Source organism: Mercenaria mercenaria, unplaced genomic scaffold (assembly GCF_021730395.1).
Source record: "Mercenaria mercenaria strain notata unplaced genomic scaffold, MADL_Memer_1 contig_1114, whole genome shotgun sequence".
NCBI lineage: Eukaryota > Metazoa > Mollusca > Bivalvia > Venerida > Veneridae > Mercenaria > Mercenaria mercenaria.
Window position 1 is genome coordinate 27,162 of NW_026459089.1, and position 20,854 is coordinate 48,015.

General features: G+C 34.5%; 1 protein-coding gene across 1 annotated transcript in view; it reads left to right on the forward strand.

The window, feature by feature from the left end:
• The first annotated feature begins 268 nt into the window (after window positions 1-268).
• Window positions 269-20,854, forward strand: part of LOC128551467 (fibropellin-1-like) — a 41,202-nt gene continuing 20,616 nt past the window's right edge. Inside the window, exons 1-18 of the mRNA XM_053532331.1 lie at window positions 269-417; window positions 3,267-3,505; window positions 4,685-4,863; window positions 5,170-5,267; window positions 6,640-6,899; window positions 12,235-12,402; window positions 13,468-13,508; window positions 15,262-15,375; window positions 15,597-15,710; window positions 15,934-16,047; window positions 16,273-16,386; window positions 17,265-17,378; window positions 17,601-17,714; window positions 17,936-18,049; window positions 18,271-18,384; window positions 18,612-18,725; window positions 19,603-19,716; window positions 20,657-20,770. Of these exons, the coding sequence (XP_053388306.1) occupies window positions 4,746-4,863; window positions 5,170-5,267; window positions 6,640-6,899; window positions 12,235-12,402; window positions 13,468-13,508; window positions 15,262-15,375; window positions 15,597-15,710; window positions 15,934-16,047; window positions 16,273-16,386; window positions 17,265-17,378; window positions 17,601-17,714; window positions 17,936-18,049; window positions 18,271-18,384; window positions 18,612-18,725; window positions 19,603-19,716; window positions 20,657-20,770 (1,939 nt within the window). The 5' untranslated portion in view covers window positions 269-417; window positions 3,267-3,505; window positions 4,685-4,745. The remainder of the gene's footprint in view (window positions 418-3,266; window positions 3,506-4,684; window positions 4,864-5,169; window positions 5,268-6,639; window positions 6,900-12,234; window positions 12,403-13,467; window positions 13,509-15,261; window positions 15,376-15,596; window positions 15,711-15,933; window positions 16,048-16,272; window positions 16,387-17,264; window positions 17,379-17,600; window positions 17,715-17,935; window positions 18,050-18,270; window positions 18,385-18,611; window positions 18,726-19,602; window positions 19,717-20,656; window positions 20,771-20,854) is intronic.

Sequence of the window (20,854 nt, forward strand, 5' to 3'; positions counted from 1 at the left end):
AATGTGAGCATCCGACAAGGCTAACGATACAAACTAGCCATAAAAATAAGAGAATTCATCATCTTGCTTTTTTCAGGTGATTGAAATTTTGAATTCATTTCAAAATCGATCGTCCTTCAGATTTCGAAATGCTGAAAATCAATGTAATACTGTCCGCCGTAATAATAATTGTCCGCCGTGATGAAATAATAATGGGTAAAATCGGTAAGTGCGCAGTATATTAAATATAGCTTAAACGGAAAAACCATTATACACGACTATATATGAATTCAAAATTTCAATCAACTGAAAAAAAGCAAGATGATGAATTCTCTTACTTCGGAATTTTTATGGCTAGTTTGTATCGTTAGCCTTGTCGGATGCTCACATTTTAGGGGTGGTTCGATGACTTTTGTTCCTGCGGCCAACGGAACGCAGGTAAGTAAATGATAGAAAAAAAATAAAACTAGATATGGCGACTTATTGGTTTTGCTTCATAATATAATATTTTTGAAACTGTTACCATGATAACTTCTGCAGACATTTTTCATCAACTTTTAATGACTTTTTTAATAAATCATCAATAAGAAAATCACTTTAAAGTTTATTACAGGAAATTATGTAGCTTGAATTTAATGGAATCATACACTGAAAACAAACAGCAATCAACAACGCCTTTTCAAATTATTAAAACTGTCTTTAAACATGAACAACCAGAAAACTATGATATATGGCAATACCAAGTAAAATATTTTAACTATACTGAGTATTTCAAATTATTTTTAATAACCTTTCCATGTGAATCATAAATTCATTGTTTTAGACACAGTGACAAACGCAGATATTAGAATTCAACAAAAAAAAATGCGTCATAAAAGATTCACAGAAGTCGAAATATTTTGAAATTGAAAAAGAAAGATGTGAAAGTTAAACATAATTTCCTATAATATAACAGGTCTCTGTGTCTCCTTCAAACATGTTATAAAATGTTAATGAATTGTGATTTTCTTTATTAATACTAGCTTGTTAATATTCATATGATTTTTAACATTTTCAGACATTTAAGTTTAATGCTGGGGAAAATTCTATTTGTTACGATGTCAGTTTTTATCTACCGTCAGTAAGGATGATAATTTATCATTATGTGACATAATAGTGCGGCATTTTATCTAACGTTAGCTTTTCAGATGACATCGGTGAATATGTTCTTTTTAAATATTTTTAAATATCATTCTTATTTACATTTCAAAAACTATGTTCTGGCAACGAGGAAAAAAGATACAGTTATTTATATGCTAAGAAATATCTCTAAAACATTATAGTAGAATCGCTCTTACGAAAATAATGGCTTTTAAATAATAGAGAATTGGACACAAAGATCCGATTGTGTGTGTGTGTGTGTGTGTGTGTGTGTGTGTGTGTGAGCTTTTGTTACAATAAAACCATTTACTTGTTCATTTTCTTCGAACTTAATTTTCTCTGAAACCAGTACGTGGTAGCTGGACAGTATTCTTCCAAAATGTGTTTAAACAATTCATGTTTGTTGCAAAGCAACACTTGTTTACGTTGTCATGAAATCTTGCTCCTACGAATTAAAGCTATGAAAAAAGGGTCAACGATATTCGGTTTTAAAGTTATTTTGTCTAAAACCGGGTATTCAAATAGTAAGAAAAGTACAGAGAGCAAAATAATAAATGGAAAAAAATCAGCCTTGCAGTAATGCAGTAATATAAAGCGTTTAAACAATTTGTTCATAAACAAGCAATTACACAAAAATGTCGCTTACTTCAGTCGTAAATATACATAAGAATAATTATTCCATTATAAACATTTATTGCACAAGCTTTAATTTTAACTTCAATCCAACATTCCACTAAATTCGAAATATAAATCGTTAGCTTTGTTTAAGTGTTCAGGAGCATTGAATACTGAAATAAAAGAACTACAATACAATGGAATATTGCCATTATCTTATTGTCTAGTGTTTAGTTTGAATGACGTCAGTTTTCAACAATGACTAGGAGTTTAATACTTAATTACCTTGTGCGAATAGAGGACCTCCGTGGCCTAGTAACTAAGGTCACTGATTGTAATTGTGTCGTTGAGACAATAAACCCAACAAAACAAATAAATCTTCTGCAATTATGGGTTACATTTGGCCCGAAGAAATACATATTGACCCGAGGGCCGAAGTTTTAGGGCAATTTATCCATAACAGGACAATGATTTTCTGTGAATTGACACTGACTGAATTTCATCGCGTTGCTTTTAGCATGAAACCGGATAGTACAGATGACATCATATAAAGTGCGTTATCGGTATACAGACATGTCGTGCGTGTAAACAGTGTACAGTGTACATGTTGCAAACAATGACACTATTGTTTTGTTTTCTGTATGTGTTTCAAATCTCAAGAGACGTTATATATACGTTCTGGCACGCAGGTTAAACAAACCATTAATTCAACAAAACGGCTTCTTGCGATATGAACATTAACACACGGAAAAAAGATCTACTTATTCAAACGAAAAAAAGCTGATACTAATGTGATAATAGGACAAAAATTATGGTAGGATACTGTTTTCCTTTTAACGACTGTTATTATTCTTGGCAGATGAATAACAACATAAAGCAATGATATTGATATTCAACATGTTGGCCATCGCAAGTTTACGACTACGTTAGGCACTTCTCCCCATCGTCACGTTAAAAATATCAGCGGGTCGTTATGGTTAGAGACCACCAATTAAAAAAAGTACGGGTTGTCCGTTCTGATTGGTCAGTTATGTAAACAAACCAAAAAAAGTGATTATGTATTTCAAAATGGAAGTTTTTACTGCATTTACAGTACTTTTATACTTTATGACGATGTTTGCTACATAGACATGTGTTTTGAAAGTAAGTTTTATCACGCCATGCCAACGACGTAAACAGGGGTCCGTCTCATTCACATGAAAATTACACAAAGTATCACTATCCATATGTTTTTCGTCCGATATTGTGGTGGAACCGAAGTAGTTTGAGAAAAATTGTGTTTCAATTTACGGATGTCTACGGGAAAACACTTGGTGGTCTCTAACCTATATGACAAATAATACCGGACACGTGCCGGCAAAACAATGCGTTATCGCTGGACGTGGCTCGTAATGCCCAAAACTCAGCTCCATTTTCGTTACTGTATATAGATACATATGATATAGTTATATCGTTATAAATTAATTATAAACCAGCTTAAACTACGTAGTTTTGCAAGTATGGATGATACATGTTACTAGATTTTGTTTCAGATTATAATAAATTTCCGAACTTATTTGCAAAGACAAGAGAGCAGACATTATTGTGATGATTCCACGATTTCAAATGGTACACTTATTGATTCGGATGCAGAGATATTCTGTGATAGTGGGTGTATCGGGCTTGTGGGCGTTCCAGATCTGATATGTACGGCTTACAGTGAGGAAGATAATTGTATGTCTGGACGAAACAGTACTGTTTATACTCCATCTGTCGATCGCCTTGTCTTTAGGTATGGTGCTCACTAATTTGTTTACTGATTTAATATTTGGTGACGGAAAAACGATCACGGAAGTATTGAGGGGGTCGTGAGAAGAGTTGCACATTTCGTTACCTTTCATGACTGAGTCTTGGTTACATTCTATGCTTCCAATGGATCTTTTTTTACAGATTTTATTATCACCTTATCATGTATTTCTGTATATATGATAACAAATTAGATGCTGCCTCGAATGTTGTTAAAATAAGTATCTATCATTTAGGTATATATTGATTTGTTTTTATCTGACTGAAAACTTCAAGCTTACATGAATCTGTCTCGAGTCCGCTTCCTAGAAACACAATACTTGCATCATATAAGGTATATTCGCGACCACAGTAGGGCTCGAAAACACGACCCCTGAGTTGAACGACTAACGCCTTAACCACTAGACTGCCTCTCCTTTTCGTTCGTTTCAGCAATTGATTTTCTACATCTTACAATTTAAAATCAAAACCTGATGTATTGACTTTATTTTCAAAACAATCAGGTATTATGGGATTTTGTAAGTTGGAAATTTTGTGTAATGTAAGCCATTTAGCTGTTGGTTGTCTGTTATGTACTTTTTCTGGGTATTTTAGAAACTTAAAGGCTTTATATTACTATACCTTCTCCAGAAACTTGTTTAGAAAGAAAAACGAATAAAGCATAAAGATTGCCTGTTTAATATTATAACCCTCTATTACTATCAATGCCATGAAATTTGTTTGGATTTTCAAAACATATTGGGTTCACAACACCGTGCTTTTCCTGAATGTTCCACGGTATTGTCAAACGGGCAATACTTTAAGGTCAGAAGTTTTCCTTTATGTGTTGCATTTACGAACACTGGAAACAGCTGTGATATCTACGGGAAATGATAACTGAAGCGCTATTTGCGTAGCTGCAAGAATAAGTCTGAAAAGCTGGACTAATGCATCTTGATCCTGGATGGTATTACCGTTGTACAAAACTCCAAATTTCCTTATGTAACCTATGGTGTTAATGTAATAGCTTAATTATGTGTTTAAGAAGAGACTGCAGTACGTAATCTATTCCAACTTTCATAGTATATTTAAATACAGATATGTTACAGTGTACTGGACAAAAACATTTAAATATACTTCACTTTTATCATAAATACTAATCGTCTGTATGTTGCTCCTGTTTCAGAGCTTCCGGTGGCGAATGGATTGACTCATTGAATGAATGAGGGGGAAACTGGAATCTTTTAATGACCGTCGACCGCTCAGTGAGACCAGATACAAGAAAGATAAACACTTCACCAACTGTGGACGTGCCTCTGATCCTAAAATGGAAGTACGGATGCTCCTACAAGTTCAAGTTATTAGGTAACACTGAATCAATTGTATTTTAACAATTAATAAGTAAGGCCTTGATTGAAACTACAATTCGAACATTTTTTTGTAATAATGTTCTGTATTCTGTTTCATTGTTTTTACAAAATCTATAAATATGGGAAATTCTCTCTCATCTAAATAATGCATTTTACTGAAGTCATAAGGAAACAAGTTGCATTTTGGACGATTTCATATCAAGGCATAAACAGACAGTGTGCGCTTCTAAATGTACCCTGTGTAGGAAGTATAATTTGTAATCAAAGAAAAAAGAACAAACAGTACTAATATTGTTTTCAGCGAATGATGTTGATAAAGATATCATAAAATGTCGATGGGCTACTGGCAGAGAATGCCAAGGTGTTTGCAAAACATTTAAAGGAGCTACATTGGACGAGGTAAGAATGTCCTATTGGTACTAAACTTTGCAGTTTTCAAAACGAAATTGCTATAAAGAAAATATCAATGATTCACTTAAAAATGTAAACAAATATGTCCAACTGAAACGCATATATCTTCAAACATATTTTAGAGAATAACATACCGGTACTAAGAGATCAATTGACCAGTTATGAAAGTTTATCTAGTACACAAACATCAATATTCAAAATACTACATTACTATTACTTAGAGAAAAGCAAATGCTGGCAATACTGTTTTAAGCTCGACCTTTCAAAGAATAGGTAGAGCTATTGGATTCACCCGTGCGTCAGCGTCCGCGTCCGCGTCCCGTTTTGGTTAAGTTATTGTATGTAAGCTGGTATCTCAGTAACCACTTGTGGGAATGGATTGAAACTTCACACACTTATTCACTGTGATAAACTAACTTACATTGTACAGGTTCCATAACTCTATTTTACAAAATTATGCATCTTTTTCTACTAAGAAATTTTTGGTTAAGGTTTTGTATGTAAACTGGTATCTCAGTACCCACAAATGGGAATGGATTGAAACTTCACACAAATGTCCACTGTCACGATCTGACATGCATGTGCAGGTTCCATAACTCTACTTTGCATTATTACAAAAGCATGTCCCTTCTTTAGTTAGTAGTTTTTGGTTAAGTTTTTGTATGTAAGCTGGTATCTCAGTAATGGGAATGGATTGAAACTTCACACACATGTTCACCGTCATTATATGACATGCAGAGCACATGTTCTATAACTCTACATTACATTTTTACAAAATCATCCCCCTGTTTTGACTCAGCAGTTTTTGGTTAAATTTTATATGTAAGCTGGTATCTCAGTACCCTCTTACGGGAATGGATTGAAACTTCACACACTTGTTCACTGTCATTTGCTGAATATAAGCACTGCGCAGGTTCCATAACCCTGTTTTGCAGTTTTACAAATGTATGCCTCCTTTTCGACTTCCGTATTTATTCAATTGGCAAGACTGTTGAATAGTCGAGCGTTGCTGTCCTCCAACAGCTCTTGTTTTACTTAAAATGCGCACAATGTTTTAAATCATCATAAAGTTTAATCATAAAAGTTCAAGATTTAAGTTTATTTTATGATGTACTTTAAATAATTATTAGTGAGGACTGTGAATATTGGCCTGTAATATATACATATCTTTATATTTTTAAATATATTTATTTTCTACAATCATAGATATTATAGTATAGTACATGAATTTTGTATTAAATACAGTTACACGAGGGCGTGTACTTTTATTAAACGCTTTTTAGCTTAGTAATCTTTAATAACACGCACTTGGTTAACCATATTGGACAATCAATATAATGTTGTTTTTTTAAATTTTCAGTCGGATTGTTCTATCACATACTCGGCTAATGGTAGCATCGGCTACTTTGCAGTAGCTTTGCAAATAGAAGATTTTCCTAACAAAACAGCCACAAAACCTTTAAGCAGCATACCCGTTCAATTTTTGGTGAAGATAGAAAATGACAACGGGTGCTTGGATGAACCAGAATATATTTCCCCTACCCCTGCTGCAAATGAAAACTACAGTGTAACGGTCGCTGAAACTTTCAATATGACCATAAAAGCACGATCATTAAATGTGTAAGTACTACTGCGTCTTTTTTGTCACATTTCAATATAAATGGTCATATTTCATAACTTATGTGAACTAGAATCATAATTTCTATGTAGTACTAGAAATATGTCCATTGAACACGAATAGCCCCACCCCCAACAAGCCCGCGACTATGTTGGGAAACAGAAATATACGTAATAGTACTTGAAAATAGAACATGTATATCGAAGCTATTGGCTGGAAAGGAAACACGACCATACGTTTTTATTGGACCTTTAACTGAATAAATATTATATGTTGATGGTGAATGTTTGTCCTGGAATTATGTATGAATATCTATCTAGGCATTAAATTTTTTAGAGCAGACAAGAATAATGACAGAAAATCTTTAACTTCAAAGTGTTATCTTGACTATTGATATGTAGGGGCATAACTCTTGCTGTGCGGCGGTTGTAACAAATATCCCTGTACTTGGATTCGGTGTTGTTATAATTCTTTGGTCCTTTAGGATCATCGGGTCCATTCAATAACTGTGTAAAAGAGTTCCGCTTAAGCGTAAGGAGGTTGTACTTTCTATAAACTCTCATGCAATCAAACTGAGTCTGCTTTCATTTGCTTGGCTGTATTTTTTGCCTTCAAAAAGATCGTTTTTATAGATTTTGATGCATTTGACACGTCATAAAATGATGTTAAATATTTTTGGTAAGTAATCTGAGTATCCATCTAATGATCTGTGTAAGATAAAAACTAAATAGGAAAACTTTAGTCAAATCCCTGAGCTCTAAATGTGACCTTGATCTTTTAGTCAGGGGTCAAGTCTTACACTCAATACATCATTTAGTAATGATGAATGTCTGTGCCATGCCACGATGACCGAATATTCACCAATTTAAAGTTTTAGACCTTAAATCCTGGATTTCTTTTGGTGACCTTTACCTTTTAGCTTGAGGTTTATTGGTAGGTCTTGCACACAGACAGTGACAAGACAGTGATAGGTATGTTTTATGTTTGTGCCTAGTTATTTGGATATCCATCTATAAATACAAAATATATAGATCGGGCATGAAATATATAATGTAATTAATTAAAAGTGCAGCCTTGAACTTTACAAAAATAAAATGGTAAAGGGCTGAAAAGAAAATTGAACTTAAATAGTCTCTTTGAAATCTAAATAGGTGTTGGTTATCAAAGTGTACGCCAGGAGAGACAATCCCCATAACTATATTTTATTATGACAGAATCATGCCCCTTTAACTGTAACTTAGGGTTTTTGGTTGGAGTTTCTGAAAAGTTACATATTATTGTCACTACTGAGGCTTTTGACTTGAAGCTTAAAGTAGTAATTATCATAGTCTACACCAAGAGAAACAACCTCCATAACTCTATTTGAATTTTGGTAGAATTATGCCTCTTTTTAACTCTAATTCAGAGTCAGGCACTGAGAAAGGTCAAGCGTGCTGTATTACGGACAGCTCTTGTTTGCATTAGTGGTTTCTGAGTGGTGAATCTCAGGTGCATTGGAGCAAGTGGTGTCACAGCTAATATATTCTCTTATAGCTTTACTTATAGAGCGGCTATGTACTTAGTTTTATTTATGTATAATTGAATTGTAAATTTACATGTTTGCATATAGATAAGACTCTAATAAAGAATAAAACAATACATGCATGCACAACACAACACAATCACAACATAATACACACATACACACAACTTAAGTACACACACGCACACACACAAGCACATACACACACACAAACATGCACCACTTGAAATGAGCACAACACAAAATACAATTCTATATAGAATGGCCATTTACTTGTATGATATGTTTGATTTTTTTATTGTTTGTATATGTGTATAAAATTTAAATGGATGAGACTCAAATAAATAAATAAAAAACATGAAACTGAAACTGAATAATTTGATTAAACGCCTATTTTTATACAATGATATATTCAATGGCGTTGTACATAATAATAATAATAATAATAATAATAATTGTTATAACAATATTAATAATGACAATAATAATAATAACAGCCTAATTGTAACAAACAGTCATGACCGCACCCCTCCCCTTGGGGTCATTTTACCCCTATTGCGAATACCAGTGTTTAAAGCATCACATGGTACGCCCAGACGAGCTGCATATAGAATTTCAAACATCACGGTTAATGGTGCTATCATATACTATTTAAGAAAAAAATGCTACACACTACCCTACCCATAGAGCCTTACCAACAAGTGTGTTTAATTAAACAAACCTTGGAAATATTAATGTTGAAATTTAAAACCTTTTACAACAATTTAAGAACTATCACCTACTGTTTTCGCATAATAAACAGTTATCAAAAAAAAATTAAACAATGCCGCGAAACCCCTGAAATACAGATTTTCTTTTAATGTGTCAAGTTATTTAGTTTTGCATAGTTCTAACGGCAGTTCATTCCAAAGATTTGGACCAATAGAACAGAAACTTCTATCATTGAATGTTTTGCACTTGTTGTATGGAACAACATAACGACATTCAGAATTTTCAGACGATCTCAAACCTTGTCTACTAGGAATATACTCTGTAAGCAATTCTGTTAAATACAGAGGTGCTCTGCCAGTGTGACAGCTAAACATGAAAGAAAGTATCTTGAACTCAATTCTTGCTTTCACCGGCAACCAATGTAAGTGATACAATGCTTGTTTAGAACTGTCACATTTCCTCCTGTTAAAGACAAGTTTTGCGCACATGTTTTGAATACGTTGCATCTTACGCACCTCACAGTTGGCTACACCATACAGAATGACATTGCAATAATCCAGATGTGAAATAACTAGAGACAAAACTAAACTTTCAGTGGCTGCTTTTGTTAAGTATTTTCGGATGTTCTTAATTCGTAGGTAATTCAACATGGCTGTACGACATTTGCGATTTACATGATCTTTAAAGTTCAAGGTTTCGTCAAGAAATGCACCGAGATATCTAATTGTGCTTTCACGTTTGACATCATCACCAGCAATGTTAATGGAATTTGTAAAATATTTGTTCAATTGAGGTCTGCTGCCAAACATAATAAATTCAGTTTTGGAAGTGTTCATTTTCAGTTTGTTTCTATTCATCCAATCATTGATTATAACTGCGCACCTTTCAAGGTCTCCGATCGCTTGTGATTCTACGGAAACATCAGCAAAACCGTAGACTGATATGGATTTTGGAATGACATCAAAAAGAGTTCCAGCATAGGTGAGATACAGCCACGGACCAAGGCAACTGCCCTTGGACACACTGCATTCAAGATGGCGGTCTGATGAATATCCATTGTTGATATTAATCTTACAAGTACGAGGCCTTAAATAGGAGTCTACCCATTGAAGAGCTGTATTACAGACGCCATATTGTGCTTTTAGGACATCTAGAAGAATGTCGTGGTCACAGTGTTAAATGCCGCACTTAAGTCAATCGCAAATAACACCTTGTTTTAATGAGAGATTCACCAATTTAGTGATACTAGAGAGAAGTTCATCTACATGTGATTTCAGAGTACGTGTTGGCAAAATATCTAACTCTGAAGACGTAGTATTCAATTCATTGATGAGATTTTTCACTTCATCATGAGTCATTTCAGTAAATGTGTTTAAATTTTGTATATCCTTCACTTGAGTTTCAAAGTTTTGATATTCACCTAGGGATTGACTTATTTTTGAGATTTTTGCCATGAAAAAGTCAGCAAATATTTCGGCCAATGAATTATTAGACTCTCCTTGAGGCAGTGGGTTTTCAGATTTGGTACCACTTAGTTCAGATACCAATCCATACAGAGTCTTGGAATCACCTTTAGCGTTCTCTATCTTTTCACTGAGTGTGTTTCTCTTTTGACGTTTGATTTCAAAATTGTATTCATTTCTTACTTGTTTATACGACTCAAACTGATCTGTTTTACCATAGCGCCTCCATGTACGCTCGGACTTTCTTACTTGTTGCTTTAGATTTGGTGTGCACGGTTTGGGTGCTCTCTGAATAATAGTTTTTTCTTTAGGGGACCGTGCTTATTCAGGACATCCTCTTTTTCCGATTCTAACTCTTTCACAAACTTGTCTGTATTCTGTGAATCAACATTTATTGCACTTAGGGCGCTGGAAAATTCTGATTCGTTTAAATTTCTAAAGTTTCTAAATGACACGCTCCTACTAGTAATTGTCACTTTTTTAGCATCTTAGAGAACCTTAACAACACAGTGATCAGATAAAAATAATCCAGGCTTACATTTCTCTACATGAACACCATTAAGTGACTCAGTTATTACTAGATCCAAGCTATGTCTTCCTGTATGAGTACTGAAATCTACGTGTTGTTCCAGGCCCATAGCTACTAGGGAGTCCTTGAAGTTTGTAATAGAACTGTTGTCATAGTTTATATGCAAGTTGAAATCTCCCATTATAAGTAAATTGTCATAATGTGGCAAATATTTTTGATGAAATAAAAAAATTCAGCAACGAACTGGTTACCAGTCGATAGAGCCGGGGGTCAATACACACCCACTACGTGTTTGGTTAAATTTTTGAAAACGAGTTTCCAAATACCATATTCAAAGCTTCGAACAGTGCCGTGAGTTATCCTTCGCATATTGATCGTGTTTCTACAAGTGATCGCAACACCACCGCCTTTTTGATTTTTTTCTGTTAGTTACGCTTAATTTATATCCATTCTGGTTCAATCAGAAGTTTCAAACTGATGCTGTTTCTCGTCCGAGTACCAAGTTTCAGTTTGACATTGAGTTTTAAGGTTCGGGTGGACGCGTTTTCTTGCATGTTAAATTTTTATGCCAATGTTTTTGAATACCCATGCATGCATAGCATACGTATATAATAGACAAATAAATAAACGTAAATCTTCGACCTGTACGTTTGACTTTGGCCGTTAAGACTAGGGTCTGGATGTTGCATTCGATACGTCGTCTTATGACGATGGTTATTTGTGCCAAGTTGTTTCAAAACCCGATAATGCGCAACAACATTATCGGCCGCACGAGATTTTGCGCATGCACACATCGGACGCACGCATGTACCACATTTTAAATAACTAAGTCTCCAGATTTTAGATGATCAAAACGTGATGAAAATGAAAATACTGCAGTATGAAAAATTTTACATGTTGACTTTTTATGTGATTCTATTTTTATTTTTTATTTTTTTTATTTTTTTTTTTTTTTTGGCATAAAAAATAGTCCATGAATTAGTAAATGATTACTGTCACAGCACAGACTGCTTTTCTCAATAATGGACACTTTATTGAGCTCTCACCATTTAAGTTAAACTAGAAGCAGCATTGAACTTATTTATACTGTAAGATTTTTGTTTACTTTGAAGACTAAGGTCAATCGAAATCATCCCCGCCGAAAGGATTATACGATCTCTGAATATGAAGAAAACTGATTCGTCATGGCATTACACCACATCGACATTTACTTGGAAACCGGCTTTTTCGGATGTTGGAAAGGTCCACACGTTCTGTTTTATTGCATCAGACACAAACGGGTAACTGAATGTATTTCATACAGATTGACAATTTTGAAGTACTTCCTTTAATTAGTTTTCTTTGTTTTGGGTTTAACATAGTTTTTCAACAGTATTTCAGTTATATAACGGCGGGCAATTAACCTAACCAGTGTTCCTGGATTCTGTACCAGTACAAACCTGCTTTCGCAAGTAACTGCCAACTTCCCCACATGAATCAGAGGTAGAGGATACATATTTGCAGACATAATGTCTTTTATCAAACCGGCACGGAAAACGTATGTCCCGCCCGGGGATCGAACTGACGACCCAGCTATCCGTAAATCTGCGCTCTCCCTACTAAGCGGATGGGTTCCCTTTAACGAGTACATATCCACCACAATAGATAAATTTCAGATTAACAGATATATTTACCTTGAAAAATAATACGTTTTAATGCATTAGTAGAGTCTATTGATAAAAACGTATTGTTTTATTGTTTTGTCTATAATCTATCATTTCATGTTCATAGTTCAACGAAATATGTTTCAAACTTGAGATTTACATTTGAACTTGAATCATATTATGTATCAATAAGGTTTTTAGAAGTATATAGATACCCACAAACACATAAATATATGCATTTTAACGTAATGAAATGTAAAAAAGAAATGTAAACGCCTCAAAGCATTATTTAACATTTACACCAAATAAACATTATAAGGTCATGATTTTGTCAATGCGCATGATGATGCGCTGGAAAACAATACTACGCATTGAAAAAATAGATAGAAAAAATGTTGGTTTCAGTGAAATTGGAAATAGCTTTCACTAGTGGAAACCAGATTTTATAGTACACGTGATGTTCATTCAGTGAGGATATTTCGATCTCAAACTGAAACAAACAAACATCATTTTTTGTGTTATACTCTTCGCACCCTAAATGTTTCAAGTAATTTTGGTTGAAAAGATATTTACTTTATTTAATGGTTACAAAACTGTGTATAATTTAATCTCGACTCTTTTGCATTACAAAAATTAGCATTATAAAAACAGTGTCATTGGATGCTGTTCTTTGATATTTAATGTGTTATATTTACTTTTCAGAGTTATAAGTACCACACGGTGTATACATGTTCAAGTTGCAGGTATTACATAAAGTTTTATTTAAACTGCAGTATATTGAATTCATAAAAACATGTTCTGTGTTGCATTTCTTGTGTATGTTATTTTCATTTTGAGTGGGGGGGGGTATTTACCGATGGCAGAAAGAGACCATTGCAGTCATAAAATATCGTAATACTGAGCGAATTGGAGCCCTTCACACGCCATAGTATTCACAGAAGAAAATTAAAAAAAAGTCGACGATCATCTGAGCCACAGTTAACCAGTCATATAGTAATTCATGTGTGTATCTACAGACGCATAACCTTTGTAAATATTCAAAACATTTGTCAACTGATGATGCGTCTACATTAATAGTAAAAAGAAAGGGTTGCAACTGAGTTCGCAGTGTTTAAGTGTATATCATTTGAAAAAAAGTTGTATATGTTAAATTCTGTTCACAGCAGCTTCAGCTGATCTTCTGCCGCCCAAAGCGGTCCACAAGGCCCATCCAAAACTGTCCGTTCTTTTAATGTTCGTAACATTCACCTTGTATTATCTTATCAGAAAAAAAATCAATTTCAAATGGCTGCCTGATGAAAAGTAAGTACTGATTACATATCAGCGCATTTTATTGTAAACTTCGCAACAAAAAATGTTAAAGCCGTTGTTAAATTCATGAAACACAGATAAACATATTTTATTCAATCAGGAATTACAAAAGGCCCTATGAGAATACAGTTTTCCTTGTTTGAAATGCGGGCGGAATCAATATTGCATTTTATACCGGTCCAATAATTTTAAAAGTTTAATACAGTACAAGCACAAGATGATATAGAAAGACCAGAAATGTTTGTTATAGACGCTCATTTCTATCAAAATGCCATTCAAATTGCTCAAATGTTTGATTCTTCGCTTCTTAATATCAAGTTCTGCAAATACATTTTTGTCACAAGTATTAAGAAAAAAGTCCGCTTATAGAGCTTAGTTCTTGAAAAGAACATAATTAGCTTAGCGGGTCAGGCACGTGGTGGCGGAAAGAATCATTCTTACTCCAATATATAAAAACCATGAAAAACTGTCTAAAACCAAAAGGTAGCTGACGTGTCCGTGAAGGAGTGTGTCGCCTTCAACGGTCTCTGCAGAAACTATGGTGACGGGGATGAGATTCCAATCCCACACTATTATCTGAAAAAAAGGTGTTGCACAATATCTGGTCTGTAATGCGCTCCTTTATTAGCTTATGCTGAACTCTGTTCTGGCATCGCCACTTCGGAGGAATTTGTCTTCGCTGATGTCTACAAAGCCATTGCGAAACTTGTAAACTTGTAAAGATCATTGGCTAATTGCGTATTCATGTTTCGCGATTGCGGCATTCAGCATTTATTATGGAAATGTTGTTACCGGCTGAGCTACATTTACATCCAAAGAATGCCGAATCGCTTATTGACTGAACGTAAACACACGGAAATTGCTGATTGTCATTACGGGTTAACCACCTTGAATGTATTTATTATTTCTGCTACAAAGCAGCACTCTGAATGTCAAGCAATAATATTCTTTCTACATTTTTCACTTATCAATGATTGTAGTTCACCTGTACAGACGGGATTTAACGCTTATACATGGACTTGTTCAGCTGCCTTCACTGGAAGCAACTGTACAAAGTGTATGTATCCGATCTTTTACGACAAGAAATAACATGTATACCTAAATAATAACCTATAATGGATTAATTGATACTGTTGGAAAAACAACGTTTATTTGAGTGTTAAAGTATATGTTTCATGTCTTCAGATATCGATGAGTGTAGTTCTAATCCATGCCTAAATGGAGGTACGTGTAACGATGGTATTAACGCTTATACGTGTACATGTGCACCTGGCTTCACCGGAGACAACTGTACAACAAGTATGCACTCAAGCAATATTCTTTTAGTCTCCTTCATCAAGAAATTTCAACTATTTGTAGAAAACAATCACTTAAGAAAATATTGTAACATGTATATACAATTACGTTAAATGCCATGCTATTGAAATGACCAAATGTAAGTGATGAGAACATTTAATTTTTCTGTTGCACACCAATATTCTAAAAATTAAAGGATTACTTTTGGTGTTTTATGTTTTCAGATATCGATGACTGTAGCCCTAATCCATGTTTGAATGGGGGTGCATGTACAGATGGTATTAACGCTTATACGTGTACATGTGCACCTGGCTTCACCGGAGACAACTGTACAACAAGTATGCACTCAAGCAATATTCTTTTAGTCTCCTTCATCAAGAACATTTCAACTATTTGTAGAAAACAATCACTTAAGAAAATATTGTAACATGTATATACAATTACGTTAAATGCCATGCTATTATCATGACCAAATGTAAGTGTTGAGAACATTTATTTTTTTCTGTTGCACACCAATATTCTAAAAATTAAAGGATTACTTTTGGTGTTTTATGTTTTCAGATATCGATGACTGTAGCCATAATCCATGTTTGAATAGGGGTGCATGTACAGATGGGATTAACGATTATATATGCACATGTGCTGCTGGCTTCACTGGAGAAAATTGTACAACGAGTATGCACTCGAACGTCATGGTTTTGTTGGATATTCTTCCTTGTTTTTTTAGTTTTCTTATGTAGCAGAATTTGTAGAAAACAGTAAAGCAAGAGATGAGATGTATATTTATGTAACAGCTAAGTTACAAAGTTAACTGTATGTAAGCTTTCATTTCCTTACTTATTTCTATTAGAGGCATCCTTTTTTAATTTCACTGCTACATATGCTTTGGTATATTTTCAGATATCAATGAATGTAGCCTTCATCCATGTTTGAATGGGGGTATATGTACGGACAGGATTAATGCTTATACGTGTACATGTACAGCTGGCTTCACTGGAGACAACTGTGAAATGAGTATGCACTCGAAATTTATTGTTTTATACTCTTCATCATCATTATCATCATCCTCATTAACAACCCATTATAGAGCTTAGATCTTGAAAAGAACGTAAATAGCTCAGCGAGTCAGGCACGTGGTGTCGAAAACAATCCTTCTGACTCCAGTATATAAAAACCATGAAAAATTTGTCTAAAACTAAAAGGTAGCTGTCGTGTCCGTGAAGGAGTGTGTCGCCTTCCACGGTCTCTGCAGAAACTCTGGTGACGGGGATGAGATTCCAATCCAATCCCTCACTATTTTCTGAAAAAAGGTGTTGCACAATATCTGGTCTGTAATGCGCTCCTTTATAAGCTTGTGCTGACCTCTGTTCTGGCATCGCCACATCGGAGGAATTTGTCTGCGCTGATGTCTACAAAGCCATTGCGAAACTTGTAAACTTGTAAAGACCATCGGCTAATTGCGTATTCGTGGTTCAACATTTATTATGGAAATGCTTTTACCGGTTGAGCTACATTTACATCCAAAGAATGCGAATCGCTTATTGACTGAACGTAAACACACGGAAATTGCCGGTTGTTATTACGGGTTAACCACCTTGAATGTATATATTATTTCTGCTACAAAGCAGCACTCTGAATGTCAAGCAATAATATTCTTTCTACATTTTTCACTTATCAATGATTGTAGTTCACCTGTACAGACGGGATTTAACGCTTATACATGCACTTGTTCAGCTGCCTTCACTGGAAGCAACTGTACAAAGTGTATGTATCCGATCTATTTCAACAAGAAATAACATGTATACCTAAATAATAACCTTTAATGGATTAATTGATACTGTTGGAAAAACAACGTTTATTTGAGTGTTAAAGTATATTTTTCATGTCTTCAGATATCGATGAGTGTAGTATTAATCCATGCCTAAATGGAGGTACATGTAACGATGGTATCAACGCTTATACGTGTACATGTGCACCTGACTTCACTGGAGACAACTGTACAACAAGTATGCACTCAAGCAATATTGTTTGAGTCTCCTTCATCAAGAACATTTCAACTATTTGTAGAAAACAATCACTTAAGAAAATATTGTAACATGTATATACAATTACGTTAAATGCCATGTTATTGAAATGACCAAATGTAAGTGATGAGAACATTTAATTTTTCTGTTGCACACCAAAAATCTAAAAATTAAAGGATTACTTTTGGTGTTTTATGTTTTCAGATATCGATGACTGTAGCCCTAGTCCATGTTTGAATGGGGGTGCATGTACAGATGGGACTAACGCTTATACGTGTACATGTGCACCTGGCTTCACCGGAGACAACTGTACAACAAGTATGCACTCAAGCAATATTCTTTTAGTCTCCTTCATCAAGAACATTTCAACTATTAGTAGAAAACAATCACTTAAGAAAATATTGTAACATGTATATACAATTACGTTAAATGCCATGCTATTGAAATGACCAAATGTAAGTGTTGAGAACATGTTTTTTTCTGTTGCACACCAATATTCTAAAAATTAAAGGATTACTTTTGGTGTTTTATGTTTTCAGATATCGATGACTGTAGCCCTAATCCATGTTTGAATGGGGGTGCATGTACAGATGGGACTAACGCTTATACATGTACATGTGCACCTGGCTTCACCGGAGACAGCTGTACAACAAGTATGCACTCAAGCAATATTGTTTTAGTCTCCTTCATCAAGAACATTTCAACTATTTGTAGAAAACAATTACTTAAGAAAATATTGTAACATGTATATACAATTACGTTAAATGCCATGCTATTATCATGACCAAATGTAAGTGTTGAGAACATTTTGTTTTCTGTTGCACACCAATATTCTAAAAATTAAAGGATTACTTTTGGTGTTTTATGTTTTCAGATATCGATGACTGTAGCCCTAATCCATGTTTGAATGGGGGTGCATGTACAGATGGGATTAACGATTATATATGCACATGTGCTGCTGGCTTCACTGGAGAAAATTGTACAACGAGTATGCACTCGAACGTCATGGTTTTGTTGGATATTCTTCCTTGTTTTTTTTTAGTTTTCTTATGTAGCAGATTTTGTAGAAAACAGTTAAGCATGAGAGGAGATGTATATTAATGTAACAGCTAAGTTACAAAGTTAACTGTATGTAAGCTTTCATTTCCTTACTTATTTCTATTAGAGGCATCCTTTTTTAATTTCACTGCTACATATGCTTTGGTATATTTTCAGATATCAATGAATGTAGCCTTCATCCATGTTTGAATGGGGGTATATGTACGGACAGGATTAATGCTTATACGTGTACATGTCCAGCTGGCTTCACTGGAGACAACTGTGAAATGAGTATGCACTCGAAATTTATTGTTTTATACTCTTCATCATCATAATCATCATCCTCATTAACAACCCATTATAGAGCTTAGATCTTGAAAAGAACGTAAATAGCTCAGCGAGTCAGGCACGTGGTGTCGAAAACAATCCTTCTGACTCCAGTATATAAAAACCATGAAAAATTTGTCTAAAACTAAAAGGTAGCTGTCGTGTCCGTGAAGGAGTGTGTCGCCTTCCACGGTCTCTGCAGAAACTCTGGTGACGGGGATGAGATTCCAATCCAATCCCTCACTATTATCTGAAAAAAAGGTGTTGCACAATATCTGGTCTGTAATGCGCTCCTTTATAAGCTTGTGCTGACCTCTGTTCTGGCATCGCCACTTCGGAGGAATTTGTCTGCGCTGATGTCTACAAAGCCATTGCGAAACATGTAAACTTGTAAAGACCATCGGCTAATTGCGTATTCATGGTTCAACATTTATTATGGAAATGCTTTTACCGGTTGAGCTACATTTACCTCCAAAGAATGCGAATCGCTTATTGACTGAACGTAAACACACGGAAATTGCCGGTTGTTATTACGGGTTAACCACCTTGAATGTATTTATTATTTCTGCTACAAAGCAGCACTGAATGTCAAGCAATAATTTTCTTTCTACATTTTTCACTTATCAATGAGTGTAATTCACCTGTACAGACGGGATTTAACGCTTATACATGGACTTGTTCAGCTGCCTTCACTGGAAGCAACTGTACAAAGTGTATGTATCCGATCTATTTCAACAAGAAATAACATGTATACCTAAATAATAACCTTTAATGGATTAATTGATACTGTTGGAAAAACAACGTTTATTTGAGTGTTAAAGTATACTTTTCATGTCTTCAGATATCGATGAGTGTAGTACTAATCCATGCCTAAATGGAGGTACATGTAACGATGGTATCAACGCTTATACGTGTACATGTGCACCTGACTTCGCTGGAGACAACTGTACAATAAGTATGCACTCAAGCAATATTCTTTTAGTCTCCTTCATCAAGAACATTTCAACTATTTGTAGAAAACAATCACTTAAGAAAATATTGTGACATGTACAGTGTAACTTCCGAAAACCGGACCTTCTGAAAACCGGAAACCTTTGAAAACCGCACGAAACTCAAAGTCCCATTTTTTTCTGTTCTTATTTCTATATATTTTTAACTTCTGAAAACCGGAACTCCCGAATTCTGAAAACCGGACGATTTTTGAAGCACCTTTTATATTTTAACACTAAGATTGACTTCCGAAAACCGAACAGCAAAATTTTTGCTGGATTAAAAGTGTCACCTAGTAATCCAAAAAAAAATGTGTCAACATCTTCTTTTGTTTATCTATTAGCGGCACGTGTTTATTTTGACACGCTATATAATCACAATGATCATCTGATGCAAAAGTAAGGAAGTAATTAGCGATTATTTTCATTTATATTCAATTTATGAAAACATGAAGAATTAAATATCTTACGTGTTAAAACCTTTCTTAATGTTTGAATGAAAGAAAGATGTTGTTTCTTTTTATACTTGTTATTTATGTATCTATTATCCTTAATGTTTGTAATTGATTATTAATTAGTTAATTAATTTCTTTATGTGAAATTGTAAAATTAAAAAAAGATAATAATCTCCTTCATCCTACAAGTAGGAAAACATAACTCTTTGTGCACCATGTCCACTTTGCCTACAGACTTCCAAACTTCTGAATTCCGGAAACTTCCAAAAAACCGAACTTTTAGGCTGGTCCGGAGGTCGTTCGGTTTTCGGAAGTTACACTGTATATACAATTAAGTTAAATGCCATGCTATTGAAATGACCAAATGTAAGTGTTGAGAACATTTATTTTTTCTGTTGCACACCAATATTCTAAAAATTAAAGGATTACTTTTGGTGTTTTATGTTTTCAGATATCGATGACTGTAGCCATAATCCATGTTTGAATGGGGGTGCATGTACAGATGGGATTAACGATTATATATGCACATGTGCTGCTGGCTTCACTGGAGAAAATTGTACAACGAGTATGCACTCGAACGTCACGGCTTTTTAATTTCCTTATGTAGCAGATTTTGTAGAAAACAGTTAAGCAAGAGTGGAGATGTATA